The 12543-nt window shown below is 35.4% G+C and overlaps 1 protein-coding gene across 4 annotated transcripts; it reads left to right on the top strand.

Annotated features, from left to right (window-relative positions):
- Positions 1-284: 284 nt before the first annotated feature.
- LOC131039481 (serine/arginine-rich splicing factor RS40) lies at positions 285-5404 on the top strand. Of its 4 annotated transcripts, none has more exons than XM_057972255.2 (6): positions 285-437; positions 2282-2436; positions 3980-4092; positions 4275-4513; positions 4660-4977; positions 5072-5404. In XM_057972255.2, the coding sequence occupies exons 2-6, from the start codon at positions 2331-2333 to the stop codon at positions 5100-5102; spliced, it is 807 nt and encodes a 268-aa protein (XP_057828238.1). In that variant the 5' UTR covers positions 285-437; positions 2282-2330; the 3' UTR covers positions 5103-5404. The 4 variants fall into 4 exon arrangements, with proteins under 4 accessions (XP_057828238.1, XP_057828237.1, XP_057828240.1 ...); XM_057972254.2 differs by having other exon boundaries at positions 346-501; XM_057972257.2 differs by lacking the exon at positions 285-437 and adding an exon at positions 3473-3805 and having other exon boundaries at positions 2301-2436.
- The last annotated feature ends 7139 nt before the right edge of the window (positions 5405-12543 follow it).

The raw sequence follows: 12543 nt of genomic DNA, 5'->3' as shown, positions 1-12543 counted from the left end.
TAGTGGTTGAGAATAGAAATTGGTGAGTAATATTTGATGGAATATAACTTATTTAGGCATTAAAAATAAGGTCAGGATTAGAAATTGGTGAGTAATATTTGATGGAATATAATTTTTTAGATAGTTAGAAAAGGAAAAAAATTGATGAATAATATTTGAGGGAAGAAAACTAGAATTAAAAATTAGAAATTGGTGAATAATGTTTGTTGGAATATAACTTATCTGAACGTTAGGAAAGGAAGAAATTGTTAGGAGGGAAAAGTAAACAACAATAATTAAAATTGACCGGTTTTCAAGGTTGGGCCGGCCTTATGGTCTACTATATTCGTCTCAGTGGAACACAATATTAACATATATAATATTACAACGATCTGATTCTTATAAATCACACAAATCATACCGGAGTAGAGCGAAAGGATTTGTCTGCACGTTTGGGAGTAAGCCTCGAGATCCTTTTTTTTTGTTCTAGCTTACACGGCTAACGTTCAGATTCACTTACAGGTCTGTTATTTTTTTTGATCATTACATTACTCTTTTTTCTAGGTCTTCGATCAATTTCTATGATCTGGGTATTCTTTTCTAGGTTTTTTTTTTTTGTTCGGGTGGGTTTATTTTCTATCATCTGAGTAATACTTTTTAGGTTGTTTTCGGGGATATTCTCGATCTGGTGTTATTTTCTAGGTTATTTTTGCTCTGCTGTTATTTGTTAGGTTATTCTTGATCTGGTAATATGTTTTTCTTTATCAGGTAATATTTTCCAGGTTTTTTTTTTGATCTGGTAATATTTTCGAGGCTTTTCTTCATCTGGGTATGTGTATTTTTTTGACAAGGTGAGTTGTTGACTGAATCCTCTGAAAGTACACAGCTGAATATTGTTCTCGGCTGCTATTTTTATGTTAATGTCCTTTATGATCGTTTAAAAAATTAGGCTGCAATAGTTTTGCGGGTATTTGAATTAGAAAAGAAACCTGTGATTCTTGAAACCCCAGAAAGGCTTTTAGGTTGAAGTTTCAGGTGGGTCAGCTCATCTTAAAGTAGAGGATTATTTGTTTTCGTGATTGCAATTTAGAATTTATCATCGTTTTCTATTTTATGGTATTTGTAGAAAATGTGCGGCTGTTTGATCCAGAAAATTTGGAAAATAAGCTTTTATTTGATGAAACCCTTGCCAGGTTTCAGTTCGGGTTTTTAATGGAACCCTAGTGTAGGCTTTTTTGAAAACTGATAACTCATTTCATTGAAGGTGAGCAGGAAACGGAGAAATAAGAAGAGAATGCATATATTTGATAGGTCATAAGATTTTTAGTTTTTGATTGGAAAAAAGATTAAAAAGGCTTTCATTTAAGCTCTGGCACTAAGCATTCTTCTGCTATCAAGCACACTAGGTTTTTTGTATTTTAACAGGATAAATTTTGTAAATTGACCTTTAGGGAGTAAGGTTTTAGTTGACCTTTTCTGAATAGTAACAGATGGGCAATCTTTTGAGAATTCCTGGCCATCCAAGCCCTTTGAGATGAATTCGCTAAATGTTTGAATTCCATTACTTCAACTATTGTGATGCAACAAGTGTTTAAGCAGCAATGACCTGGAATTTGGTTTTATGCAATCATTTACTTTGCTGGTCTCAATTGTACTGCTTCAATACGTCATGCAATCAGTGTCAAGTGACAAGGACAATTGATGCTATCAGCAGTGTTCCACAGAAACACGTTTCCCCCCTCCAGGCCCAAGTACCCCCGTCCCCGAAACTTTTTCCCTTTGTCCCCCGTCCTTGAAGCTCGTCCCCACCGTGGAACAATGATGCTATGTGATGATTCATATTACTTCAAACCAACCTCTTCAATCATGTCATCACTCATTTGATGAGTCCCCTTTGGTGGCAATTGGTGCTATAGAGCAATTCATCTTGCTAATTTCAATCCCATTTCTTCGTTATTTGATGCAATGAGAACCAAGAGGGCTATTCAAATTCGTGAGAGACGATTATATTTTACTAGTAGCCATCAAAGATTGGACAAATGTTTTCTCTATATAACATGATTTGCTTCTAAGAACTGATTAATACTGATGGGATGCACCATGGAAATGTCAAATACGCAAAAAATTGAAAGAAAATGTGTGCCTGCAATGAGTATGCATTAGTTTTCTACTCTGCTTTTATTGAGTTTGTGTTGTATCATAGAGCAGGGACTTGTTTTAAGAGAGCTGATTTTACTTTTTTCTGATTCTTTGAAAGTTGGCGATGATAGTTAGGGACTGATCTGTGTTTTTGAATTTGCAGGGAATTTATCTACACAAGATTTTTAAGCGATCACAATTTAGATTAGAAGATGAAGCCCTTGTACTGTGGAAACCTAGAGTATGAGGCACGGCAATCAGAAATTGAGCGTTTGTTTTCCAGATATGGAAGGGTTGAGCGGGTAGACATGAAATCAGGTAAAGTTTGCTATCTATATTTTAGTCATTTTGTTAATTCCCATACCAAAGATTTTTATTGAATGGCCAGGCGAGCATTGACACCTAATCTCTGTTATGAACAGAGATAGGGTGTAACATGCTGAATTTGGCTCCAATAACGTGCTTGTTTGATTAAACCCTTTCTAGAAAACTCAGATATTGTTCTGAGTAGACATTCCAAGGTGTATCATGTTGCCAAAACCAGATGTATATTCTAAAGAGAGCTGTTTCTACAGGAAGGCAAAAGTGGGCCCAAGAATGTGCTAGTGTGAATGCCATTACCTATAGAAAAACATAGAATTTTTAATACTGTTATGGTTAGACATTTCAAGTTATTTGATGCTGCCATGGTCAGAGGTATGTTCTCAAGATAGCTGTTGTGGGGTTTGGGAAGGGATACTACACAACATTGAAACCAATGTGTTGGGGAAAGTTTTGAGGGAGAATTATTTTTACAGATATGTGGTATTTGGCTAATTTTGCAAACCAGTACTAAGAAAAATATATGAGGTGCTAATATTAGAAAAACATATAATTGGCTTACACTGGTTATAAATTTAGGTGAATCTAACAACTATGATTAGTTTGTACTTTAGTGGATGGTTTTGGAAGTTTTTTGGTTTGTGAGAGGACACTGAAAAATTAGCCATTTGGCAAATCACAGCCTCCAAATACCCCTGATCCTCTTTGGATGAGCCCATAGTGAGTCTGCTTAATGTTGCATTCATTAATTCAGGGTTTAAGAAGCAGAACTTTAAATTGATTTCATTTTGGCAGCATTTTACCATAAGTTGGGAAAGGTTAAGCCGACAAGACATTCAACCATGGCAAGTAGTAATGATTGTCCTTGATGTATGTCAAGAATGCATGTTGGGACATGTTTATCGTCAAACTTCCATTTTAAATGTAATGGGAAACCTTTCTGCTTCATTTCCCAAGGCTACAAGGTAAGTTTAAGCAGAAATATAATTATTTAAAATGTAGGCCGCTGTACTCAAAAGTTTCTTTGGCGCAGGAATTTTGAAGAGCCTCCATATACGCTCTTCTTGGGCCCCTGCCTGTGCATATCCTTTCATCAATCATGCCATGGATCTTTAACTGCCAGAGGATCAGCTTCTAGAAACGTTCAACGAAGCTGATACACAAATGACATCCTGCATTTCACCATTTCTTTTCATCCCTCTCATGCCATGTTAAATCTCCAGTTTGAAGCATGCCAAGAGATAGATCCCATGACACACCACTACAATCAGAATGGAGCATAACTGGCGAAGGCACTAATCCGATCCGATCGATGACCCTACTCTCACCTTATCCATACCTGACACCATTTAGTTCAACATGCAAGGTCTGTGCCTGCTGTTCTTTAATGCAGCAAGTGTTTACACAAATTAGTAACAGGTGTTGTATATTTTTCTTTGTAGTAGTCTGTATAGTAAACTGTTTTTGACTTTCCAAAATGAGGCTGTGACTGCAATTCCACTGTTTGGTCTCTTTAATGAGTTTCTGTTGTTTCATACAGGATATGCATTTATCTATATGGATGATGAGCGTGATGCTGAGGATGCAATCCGAGGACTTGACAACACAGAATTTGGGAGGCAGCGACGCCGGCTGTGTGTAGAGTGGACAAAGGTTCCCTCTTTTATATATTATAAATCTTTTGTTTTTTTACTGTTTCAATTGTTAATAGACTTTGGTTTTGCTAGTTATAGTTTTAAATTGATGAATTCTTTCTAAGCTTGGTAAATGGATGTGAGTAATTGTTTTTTGCATGACAGTAAAACTTATTTTTCATTATTTGGAATCTTCTACAGCATGCAGATCGAGGTAGTCGCCGATCTGAAGGTGGTAGGAGGTCTTCTACAAATTTGAAGCCAACAAAGACATTATTTGTGATAAATTTTGATCCATATACCACCAGGGTTAGAGATCTTGAGAGACATTTTGAGCCTTACGGTAAGCTGGTAAATGTAAGGATTAGAAGGAACTTTGCATTCGTGCAGTACGAATCACAAGAAGAAGCAACAAAGGCCTTAGACTCTACAAATATGAGGTACACTAATTAATGCTTCTTCTGGGTATAGACACAAAGCAAAGGATTTTCATTAGCAGCAGGTGCAAAAGTTGTGTTTTTTCTTTATATTTTAGTTTTCAAGTTTACAAGTTTGACACATCCCCATCTTTGTTTGCTATGCACAGCAAAGTATTGGATAGAGTTATTACAGTAGAATATGCTCAGCGGGAGGATGGTGATAGAAGAGGTGGTCGTGCAAGTCCTGTTCGAAGAGGTGGTTATGGGAGACCTGGTGGTCGTGAAAGATCTGCAAGTCCTGTATATGGTAGGCGTAGGGGCAGTCCTGACTATGGCAGGGCTCCAAGTCCTGTCTATGCAAGGCGAGTGGAGAGAGGAAGTCCTGATTATGGTAGGGCTCCAAGTCCAATTTATGCCAGGCGCCCAGAGAGGGGCAGCGCTGATTATGGCAGGGAGGCAAGTCCTGTTAATGAACGGTACCGGAGGTGAGTGATTTTTTTATAGCAGTTGCTATTTGTAAGATTTAGTTAAAGATTTTATCAATTTTCTTGACTAACATATATTCTAATGTTTGAACAGTCGATCACCAGTGAGACCTTCAAGATCCTAAAGCAGTCCAGTTGAGCGGTCTACTTGATGTGAATGGTTATTGAGGTTGTTATTGTTTGGAGCTTCTTATCCACTGAGGTCGAGATGTTGCTAAGCGGATTTTAAAGTTAAATCACAAATTGCAAACAGTGGATAAAGAGCACTTAAAGAATTGGTGGCTGAAAGTTCAATGTACTGTGTTGTGCTATTTATAATTTCTCTGTTGTTCTCTAACACATTTACTGAATGATTACTGATATAAATTTTGTTTACATTCTTCTGATTTTAAATGTTAAGAGATGCTCTGCATTATGGATTTTACTACTTGTATTGTTTCTTTTTATGATTTATCTCTTGGCCGCATAATTTTTTTTTTGCTTTTGTGGAAAGAGCACTATTTTGTAAATAATCAAATGTCATCGAATGTGATGAAGAAATACCTTTGCTGAGTCTATATGATGAATTGCTTGTAGCTTGCAGCAACAGTGGGTTACAGTGATAAAGCTGAATTTAGATAATATTAAGTTGCTTGTAGCTTTCTGTAATAGTGAGAAACAAGAACAAGAAATGTATCATTTTACAAAATAGGGACAAATTTTAATGCAGGGTTTATTGGATTATATTCGTAGCAGTTAGTATTTACATTGTAAGAAAACTAAGTTCTTTCGGTAGTTTGATATCTTAGACTGTTACAATGTTATTTTTATAAGGGATTTAATAGGCCCCAAGAGTGTATTGAGATCATACAATTGTGGATAATAAGTTAAATTTATCTGTATGTTCATTATTCTTGCTTTTCAATGGATAATCCCATTGTGCAAGCCCTGTTAAGACTCATTAGTGATTTGTTATGTATCGTGGAGATACCCTGATTTAGGCAGTATTGCAGACCAAGTTGGCGATTGGGGGGGAGCATAATTGCTTTTAATGAAATGCGCTGGACAAATGCAAATGATTATGTAGAGACATTTGCTCTATATCAAGGTTTCAGATTGTCCATAGAAGAACAGTTCATGTGGCTTGAAGTTAAAGGGGCATTTGCATAATTATATCAACGGTTCTTTAGTATTTCATTCATCTTAGAAATCAAAACAAAGTTATGCTCGCATTCCTTCTCCACTCCCTTGAATCCCTAGGCCACTTGCATGGCGCAAAATTGCATGCTATATTTTAAATTGTATCTGTCAAAATACACAAGTGAAACAATCTTTGGTGTTTAAACAACGTTTATTGTTCAGTCTTCATGATTGTAGAGTAACTCCAAGATCAGCTCCAGCATACAACACGGTAATACTCCAATGAAGCACACAGATGAGTTAGCAGCTCTCCTTCCCCATGCATTTGCAATAATTGTCGCTAATTCCAAACATTAAGCCTTGTCTTCCTTTACAAACAATCTGCCTTCCTCCTGTAAACCTTGCTGAACGCATCCTTAAAATGGATGTGCCTGATGAGTTGATGTACCTTGCTTGACCTTGCATTTGATATCATTGTACAGAAACTTGTGGTCAATATGAGAGGATATACAGCCTGTGTGTCTAACTTCAGCCTAAATCTGAAATATTGTGGTCTTGGCAACAGCCACCTTCCACCAACTCAGCTAGAACCGAGCAATCTAGTATTGTGCACGATAGTACTTTCAAATCTTTAAGACTTCACGTCTATGTTTGAAATACTGGTTCCTGTGTACTATACCAGATCTCTCTGAGATCACATTGACCAATACTATCGTGCACATACTAAATAATAGCAAATTGAAATTGACCCAGAATAGCATACGAGAACATCCTTCTCTACTGAAAGTAGTCAATGTTCACCGGTAAGTAACGGTACCAGCAAAGCACAAGCAATGGAATCTTCATGAAAAACCAGGCCAAAGACCATCCAGAAAAGGACTAGGCTGCATCATTTAAATATAGTCTTTATTTTTGTTATGATCTAAATATAAGTGACAATTGTTTGGTTATAGTTTTTTATCATTGGTTCTGAAATGGCAGATAACAATATGTTACATTGTTTTGTTATTGTGTAGTGCTGAAAATGGTTCAAATAATTGTTATGACAATAGTAAAGATTCATTCGAAGTGTGTACAGCTTAAATGGTCTGGCACTCGTGTTACTTGAGCCTCTCGAGTGTCTTACCATTTCGAGGGATTTACTATCCCATTGGTTTCTACAGTTCTCATTGGTGTCAAGTTTTTTTGAGTTTTAGACCATTGGTACGGTAAGTGTCAATCTGGTTCTTTAACTGGTGTACAACATTCTATATTTGCATAAATAATTGGTTCAATGTGAAGAATAATGTTCTCAACTTAACGATGAATGTGTATGGCAGGAAATCTTAAGTAAAAGTCACCCCGGATTATGTAATTTTCAAATTGCTTTCTGCTGGAACAGATGAATTTAGGACCAAATTGCCTTTGGTGGATTCTTCACATGTATAGCTGGAAATGTAAATATATTGACTATGATCGGATTCTTCAGATCGATAAACTGGAAATTTAACTTTTATCGACTATCATCAGATTCTTCATATGGATAACTGGAAATTTAACATTTATTGACTATGTTACAAGTCAAAGTGGTAGTCAGTGCATGTTACGCTTCGGCTACTTAAATAAATAGTTTTTCACGAGCTTCATTTGAGTTTGGCCATTTTCGCCGAGTCAGCCACGCATCTAATAGTTAGTCGAGAATATAAGTTTCTTGCGAAACACGATGGCGTCAATAAATAACCATTACTTGCTAAAGTCAGTATCTTGCGTTTTTAAAATTTATTCTTTCTTTGCCCTTGCCTTGTATTTTAGGTTAGAAAAAGAGGCATCTTGACTGTTTGTGCAATGTTCAAAGTCAGCATCTTGCGTTTTTAAAATTTATTCTTCTTTGCCCTTGCCTTGTATTTTAGGTTAGAAAAAGAGGCATCTTGACTGTTTGTGCAAGCGATGTGAATGACGTTCAAATTCTGCCTACCAATGTTTGTTGTAAGCTTTGAACATTGCACGACGAGAAACCTCAAAAGCTGTTCTATTAGAAATGAGGAGGCTCATTTGTTTTGCATTTGTACAGTCGATTTCATATCAGCGAGCAAAATTTTTGGTTGCTCACCAATGTATAAATATTTGACAAATTGCTCATCGAGAAATCCGAAAAATTGTTCTAGAAAGCTCATTATTTTGTATATTTATTTACAATTGCACTGAGTACAATTTTTATTGTTAGAATTTTTTCCTTTGGAATTTCTTTTGCATTTTTATGATTCAATTTCATTTAGCGAGCACAATTTATTTGCTCAACAATGTATGAATAGCATAATTTTTTTGTGCAAGCGATGTGATGATAATATTGCTACATGACGTTCAATTTTTGCTTACCAATGTTCGTATGGATGTTCAAATTTTGCTTACCAATGTTTGTATGCTTTAAACATTGCAATACGAGAACCTCAAAAGCTGCTGTATTAAAAATGAGGAAGCTTATTTGTTTTGCGTTTGTACATTCAATTTCATATCAGCGAGCAAAATTTTTATTTACTCACACCAATGTATGAATATTTGAAAAATTGCTCATCGAGAAATCCGAAAAATTGTTCTAAATAGCTCATTCTTTTGCATATTTACATTCAATTGCACCGAGTGCAAATTTTATTGTTAGAATTTCTGTGTAGAATTTATCGCGTATTTTTATGATTCAATTTCATTTAGCGAGCACAATTTATTTGCTCAACAATGTGTGAATATTTGAAAAATTGCTCTTTGAGAAATTCAAAAGTTGTAGAAAGAAGGTTCATTTCATTGCACCGATCACACACTATATTATTAGAAATTTTTTCATTGAATTTCTTTTCACAAGTATTTAAGAGAACCTTACCATTGTTGCCTGCAATGTACATTTGTTGCAACTCCATTACTAGAAATTATTTATCGCGTATTTTTATGATTCAATTTCATTTAGCGAGCACAATTTATTTGCTCAACAATGTGTGAATATTTGAAAAATTGCTCTTTGAGAAATTCAAAAGTTGTAGAAAGAAGGTTCATTTCATTGCACCGATCACACACTATATTATTAGAAATTTTTTCATTGAATTTCTTTTCACAAGTATTTAAGAGAACCTTACCATTGTTGCCTGCAATGTACATTTGTTGCAACTCCATTACTAGAAAAATCTCTCTAATTTGATTTGCCCTGTGACGTCGCAAAACATTTTTTCGAAATTGCTTTTAATCTTCTAATGTAATGTAGCTCAGGGCTACAAGAAAAAGAATGGTAAAAAGACATTTAAGAGAGGATCAAAGACATGCTTTCGCAGCTACAGGAAAATGATCGTGGCGACATTTATTAGAGATTAGGTTTAAACACATTCTTTAGCGGGTAAATATTTTATTGCAGAACAGTTTTTGCTCGTAGTCGTAGGAGCAGCAGCTCAAAGAAGGAAGAAGATAAGGCATTACCATTACTAATATATGAACTGGCAGTGGTTATTCTCCACACAAATTGGTATTACCATTGTTTAACATACACGAACCTTCTCTATTGTTTTTGTGTTTAGAGTTCTCTTTGCTGACAGAGAACTTGAGGGGAGATAAATACATTTGCTCGACGTTGAGACTTTGCAGCAATTCTTCAATGCTGTTCAGAGAGCAAAAACAACACAGAAAGCTACAAAATGCAAAGAGAAATTAGGAAAGAGGAAAGATGTGGAGAATTGGCAGATTTTGGAAGGAGAATAGTAGTGGAATATGAAAGGAAAAATGCATAAATGTGGAGAATTGGCAGATTTTGGAAGGAGAATGGTAGTGGAATATGAAAGGAAAAATGCATAAATAGTTAAGGAAAAATGAATGTGTTATTCAGTACAGGGAAGAATGACTTATTCTACAGTAGATAGGGACATGATGTCTTGCTTCTTGCTTAGCCATGATATACGACTATCTCCAAGAAAGAATGCACCACCATTAGTGCTCTTTCTGTCATCCACGTCTAGTCCAATCTCCAAGAAAGAATGCACCACCATTAGTGCTCTTTCTGTCATCCACTTCTAGTCCAATCTGCATTTGTGTATGCATCAAATTGAAATTTGCTTCTAAAATAACTAGATCATAGTCTGTAGTATCTTTAAAATATCTGAAAATATTTTTTACTACTTCTACAATGTGTCTTTTAGTGATGCAAGAGATCTTCTATTTACAAACTGCTTGCATAATGCTAGGTCTAGATGTATCACATATAACAAGCTTCAAATCATTGATCTTTACAAAGTTTGATTTGCTTTGGATGACAAGCTTCAAATCATTGATCTTTACAATGTTTGATTTGCTTTGGATAACTTGTCATCCCCAATTAACTTACACCTAGTAACCATAGGTGTATTGATAGGTTTGTAATTTTCCATTATGAACTTCTTTAACATCGCCTTGACATAATTGGTTTGTGATATGAATATACCTTTATTTGACTGAGAAATTTGTAAATCAAGGAAAAATGACAACTCACTAACCATATACATCTCAAACTCTTTTTTGCATTTCTTCAACGAATTATTTACATATTTTGTCACTACTACCACTAAAAATGATATCATCAACATAGACAACAACAATCAACTAATGATCACCTTTTAGGTTGGGGTTGGTGTCTCTTGTAGGCACCAACACACGAGACACCAAATCCCCTTACACTTTGATGTGTAGGCATCAACCTACGGGAGACACCAATCCTCTCATACCAAGCTTCAATCAAACCACTAAGGAGCAACTCAAAAAAAGAGGCACCAACCTTGTATTACAAAAAAGAGTACTATAAGAGATTGATGCTTTTTTCATAAAGATATTCATAAAATCAGTCTGCATACATCCAATGTTGTTTTGAAATACCTTGCAAATGCTTTGTAATATTATCCACCTTTCAACATTTCTATTATGTATGAAGAATGAAACATTATTGATGTAGAAGCATCTAGGGTGTAAGAGCAATCTTGTATCACCCCAAAATATTGTTTATTTTTCAATAAGGGCTATAATGGCAAGGTTACAATTTTTAGTAAGTTGATATCTGTGCACGTATGAACTTGAAAACTTACTCCATGGAGTGAAACTAAATTATAAAGCTAATGGTGAAAGAATCATCTCATTATCTCGTGGTGGTAACAAAGGAGTGAAAAAATAGTATGCGCTTCATATAATAAACTCAGCTGGTCTCAAATTAGTTTCACATGCTTACTCTAGCTAGTGCACATTTCCTTTGGCTAACACAAACTATCAAATATTTGCATAGTCATCCAATAAATAGAGTCTTCATGTTGATGCATCAGGTATTTGTTTAGTGACTCAAATCTTCCAAAACTTGGATATGACACACTTCCTTACTAGATCCATCTATTTATCAAAATACAAGCCCAAACAACTAATTGTGGTAGAATGTAATCCAAAACAATGACAATTCAACATGGTGCAATTATCACCTTTGAGCAAAAAACCTTAGAGATTAGGTACAAACTCTTCCAAGCTTCAAAAAACTTGTATGTGTTCAAGAACTATTGAATTTGATAAACTTTTTCACACTTTTAGGAAAAATAAATCAAATTGCTTCCTTGAATTCTTACTCTGAAGCTTTTGTAATATTAATGACAACATTTCAAATTCGCTGAGTTAATATTTGAACCTGCACTAACTCTTGACAACTGTGGCAAAATCTGCAACTTGACATCGGTGATAACATTATGATTAAGATAATTCTGACAACCTATCATATGCCTTTGACATCCAACAATCTCTCATTTTCCTTTAACATCATTGAAAATATTTCCAATAAAATGTTGGAGTACCATGGTAATAACAATACCACACGCCCTTGTTATTGTTGCTTTATTTATCAAAAACAATACCATGATTAAATATCAGTATTATTTTGTAGTAGTGGTTGCGATGCCTATTGTTTTTCTTGCTCTGTAGTTTTCAAACAATGTTTCTGTTATTCCTGGGGGTTTTGTGCCTTAGTTCCTTGTTGGTCCACATGGGGATGGTGTTGGGGTTGAAGATGCTTCTGCTGTTCCTAAGGGTTGTGCATTGCCTCTTCAGTGTTTGTTGCCTCCTACTGGTGGGTCTGGCATTGCCTCTAATGGTGGTCATATTAGGGTTAATGCAAGTGCTAATGTCCTTCCTAGACCTTCTAGTGAGTGGAGCTTTGCCCGTGTTGCAAGATCTGTTGCTTCTCTTCCTTCCAGGGGGAAATCTCACCCTCTTCCTTGTGCCAAAACTTCTCTTGTGATTTGTAGTTAAGATGTGGTGGAGAATGTTGCCTTCTATTGACTTTGAGAGTAGCACACAAACTATCATAGCTTTATTCATTTCAAAACCATATGGAATAATACATATATAAAGGACTTCAAAATCCTTAAGCAGTTTTATTGATTCCAAGACTAGTGAGTTGTTAAAACAACTCATAACCAAAACAATCCAACATTC

Source organism: Cryptomeria japonica, chromosome 9, assembly GCF_030272615.1.
Source record: "Cryptomeria japonica chromosome 9, Sugi_1.0, whole genome shotgun sequence".
NCBI classification, from domain to species: Eukaryota; Viridiplantae; Streptophyta; class Pinopsida; order Cupressales; family Cupressaceae; genus Cryptomeria; species Cryptomeria japonica.
The sequence above is the reverse complement of the archived record's forward strand: the minus strand, read 5'-3'. Positions and strand labels throughout refer to the sequence as shown.